The sequence below is a fragment of the Pteropus vampyrus genome, unplaced genomic scaffold (assembly GCF_000151845.1).
Source record: "Pteropus vampyrus isolate Shadow unplaced genomic scaffold, Pvam_2.0 Scaffold166, whole genome shotgun sequence".
In the NCBI taxonomy this organism is placed as follows: Eukaryota; Metazoa; Chordata; class Mammalia; order Chiroptera; family Pteropodidae; genus Pteropus; species Pteropus vampyrus.
In genome coordinates this window covers 1,321,659-1,325,017 of record NW_011888947.1, presented here as the reverse complement: position 1 = coordinate 1,325,017, position 3,359 = coordinate 1,321,659, and the positions used below count along the sequence as shown (strand labels likewise).

Here is a 3,359-nt window from a genome sequence, read left to right as displayed (position 1 = left end):
GAGTTGTTCTCACACCTGGGGTCCAGTGGGGAGTCAAGAAGATAGGCACAGACCCATTTCCTGTTCTCCGGGAGTGCTAATCTAATGGTGGAAAATCAATAATTAATTAATTGAATAATTAATGAAGTCAACAAAAACTAAACAAGAACATGCCAAATATAGGAAATATTCTGGAAGAAAATAAAAACAAAAACCAAAAATCAGAGTGAGGAGGTAAGATGAGCAGGTCGCTACTCTAGATCAGGTGGTCAGAGTTGGCCTCTGACCTCCCTGCTGAATACCTAGTGACAAAACAAAACTAGCCGGGCAGACGAGGGTGGACAGTTCAGGCTGAGAAAGAGGAGGCCCCGAGGTCCCAAGGCAAGGTCCTGGCCCATTTTAAGGTATTTCTCCATCCTCATTTTATTCATGACAACTTGGAAAAGGAGTCTTCATTTAATGAGCAAATCTAAGGATGGTGAAATTAATAAACAGAAACCTCATTTAAAGTGGAATCGGGAGGCTAGAAGAGAGAACTCTCATGTGGGTGTCACTCAACACACACTACTGACCCCAACAGGAAGAGAGGTACCCCGCATCCCTGACAGGGCCTCGTGAGTCTACGTTACTGCCTCGGCAAGAAGAAAAGATTTCTCCTTGCCCAGTAACCGCTCAGTCAATGGGAGACCACCATAACTCAGCCAATGAAAAGTCACCACACTTCGAACTTCCAGTTTCCGCCAATGGACTCTTCCTTTACAGCGGCCCCTCCCAAGTCCATGAAAGAGCATTCCTGTCCTGTGTGTCTCCGGACTTCCACACGGTTCAGCATTAGGCCATATGTCCCGAACTGCAATTCTTTGTTGTTCCCGAACAAATCCAGTTTGCTGCAGATATATCTATTTAAGGTCAACAGGATAGATTTTCTTTCTGAAGTTTCCATAGAATTTTCATTGTAAAACTAATGAGAAAATGCTTTTTTTAAAGGGAGACTAAGTGCCTTGAGAACAGTTTTTGAAAGTTCGTGTATAAGGCCTGCCCTCAGTAAAACCCTCTAGTGAAAAAATAAAATTTTAAACACATGTACATTTGAAAAAACAAAATTTCCACTTAAATGCTTATTTTGAGTTTTTGCCCAGGATCAACTGCAACAGCGCTTCTGTTCAGAAAGTATAGTTAAGCCAAAATCCAGCCTGATTTTAGGAACAAGAAACTGGAGGGAAAAAAAACACGAAAAACCTAAGGCATTGGGCAAATGCGAGTGTGTGCACGTTTGCAGGACTCTGTGATGTAGGCCTGGATGACGCACTTTCCAAAGCCAGTATCACCTACAAGGCAGTGCTTCCTGCTGTGTGCAGGGGCCGGTGGTCAAGAGCAGAGAGTGAAGGGGTGTTCGCCCACAGGGAGGAGTAAAGCTAGAAAGGAGGGAACACAGGTGACACCACTCAACCAAGTGTCCATGTTGGATCCGCTTTCCATCTCTGACACCAGGACTGAGTTGAGACAAGTGTTCTGAACCCAGGAGGCTGAACTACTCAGCTTCTGCGACTCAGATACAGTTGTCCCTGTCCAGTAGTGCTAGGCTAAGGATCCTGGGGCATGAGGGCACTTTCTGTCTTGCCCACTGTGCTCCTGCATTTGGTCCCTGCCAGGGCCTCTCCTGGCAGGATCCTCTGCTCATTGTCTCTTAATCTCCACTCCCCTCAAATCCAGACTCAGATTCTCCTAAATCACCGTCACCATTTAGTCACTTGTTTATTGTTCACGTAGTCCCCTAAACCCTCAGAACAGCTGTCTCTACAGAGAAAGCAGCACAGCTATAACATCCAACAGGTTAAAGGACCATGATAAACCATAACTGAACACATCGAGTTTTCAGCCGCCTCAGTGTACTACTGGCTAATTTCCTTACTCGTCAGATCACCGGGCAGTAAGTGAAGGCTGTGACTTCCTAGAAAGAACAGCACTTTGTCGAAGCAGCTCATGCACGGATAGCTTTGCCATGCCCTGTTATGCAGGCATCTGGAGCTCCACAGGAACCGGGGTGGGATGTTATCCCAGGTCAGATGGTCGTGTAACGGTCAGGATGTGGCTCTCTAGCACCGCCACCTGCCAGGTCGCTGGCCCTCTGCTGCCTGGCCAGTGCCACCTTCAAGGTGCTGGTGCCCAGCTGCAAGCCCTGCAAGCAGGAGATGGCCTGTTGGGCTGAGGCCGGGTCCCGGTAATGGAGGAAGGCCCGGTGCTGTGGGCCCTGCCAGGTCAGCCGCAGTGGGGCTGTGCCCCGTTCTCTGAGGGCTCGCTTCAGCTCACTCACTCGGGTATCCCAGGGGAGATTCCCAACATAAACAGTGTTAGAAGGCACATCCTCCCCCTGCACGGAACTTGGCTCCAGCTGGGATGGGTTCCAGGGTCTTCTGACAGCTCTCGGGGGAGCTGTCTGCTGGCTGCAGGTTTCCAGAAGACGCCGGTGCTCATCCTGAAGGGTGACATCCTTCCCCATCTGCTTCTCTCGGTAGCGAAGGCTTCTGAGTACTGGGATTTTCCCCATCACCTCACAGCTGATCTGAAAAAGTAAGGCAGTTCCAGCTATTCTTGGGGTGTCCAAAAGGGACTGCAACTTAGTCATGACAGAGGAGACATCAAAGTCCCACAGAGGCCTCTGCCACATGTGCTCTCGGCAGCCGTCTCTATCTGACAGGTACACCAATTGATTAGATGAGAATGGTCCCACCTGGTCATCTGTGATGTGGGTCACCCACTATCTTAATCAGTAGCTTGACATCTCCTGGCTTAAGACATACCACGGCAGCTGTCAAGAACAGAGAGCTTTCTCTATTTTCCCAGAGGCCCAGAAAGCAGAAAAACGAAGGCCTCTTATACAGAGGGGTAGCAGCTAAGATCATTAGTATGAGGGTTAAAGGGTCACAAATGGCAACTCCCCTGGTGGCATTCCAGGATAATGGGGGGTTTCTGCCTCCATACCTGTCCCCGCCCCAATCTATGCTCTTGGGAGGAATGGGGTCTTTAATAAGCCACAATTCTCCTCCTCCTCCTCTCCACTCCTCCACTGAAGGAATATTTCTCAGAGACCAACCCTTTCAACGTGTCACTGAAACTATGGAAACAAGGCAAATGTGAAATGGAATGCCACCTTTAAAACAGTTCTAGCAATGAGCCGAAAATACATACTACACAAAATATTAATTCCCAACGAACAGGACTTCTGTACAAAGGACATCTTCAGCTTTTTGGCCTAATCAATCAACAAATATTTCCTGACACCGGCCAACAAAGGAGGTGGTAGGAGTCCTATTAAATGAGGCTCAACCCCAGAGCCTGCCTGAACGGGATAGAACGGGCTGGATGCAGCCTGCAGTGTG

At 48.5% G+C, this 3,359-nt stretch overlaps 1 protein-coding gene across 1 annotated transcript in view; it reads right to left on the bottom strand.

Moving 5' to 3' along the window:
• Positions 1–383: 383 nt before the first annotated feature.
• Positions 384–3,359, bottom strand: part of MTHFSD (methenyltetrahydrofolate synthetase domain containing) — a 22,164-nt gene continuing 19,188 nt past the window's right edge. Inside the window, exon 8 of the mRNA XM_023536673.1 lies at positions 384–2,737. Within this exon, the coding sequence (XP_023392441.1) occupies positions 2,042–2,737 (696 nt within the window). The 3' untranslated portion in view covers positions 384–2,041. The remainder of the gene's footprint in view (positions 2,738–3,359) is intronic.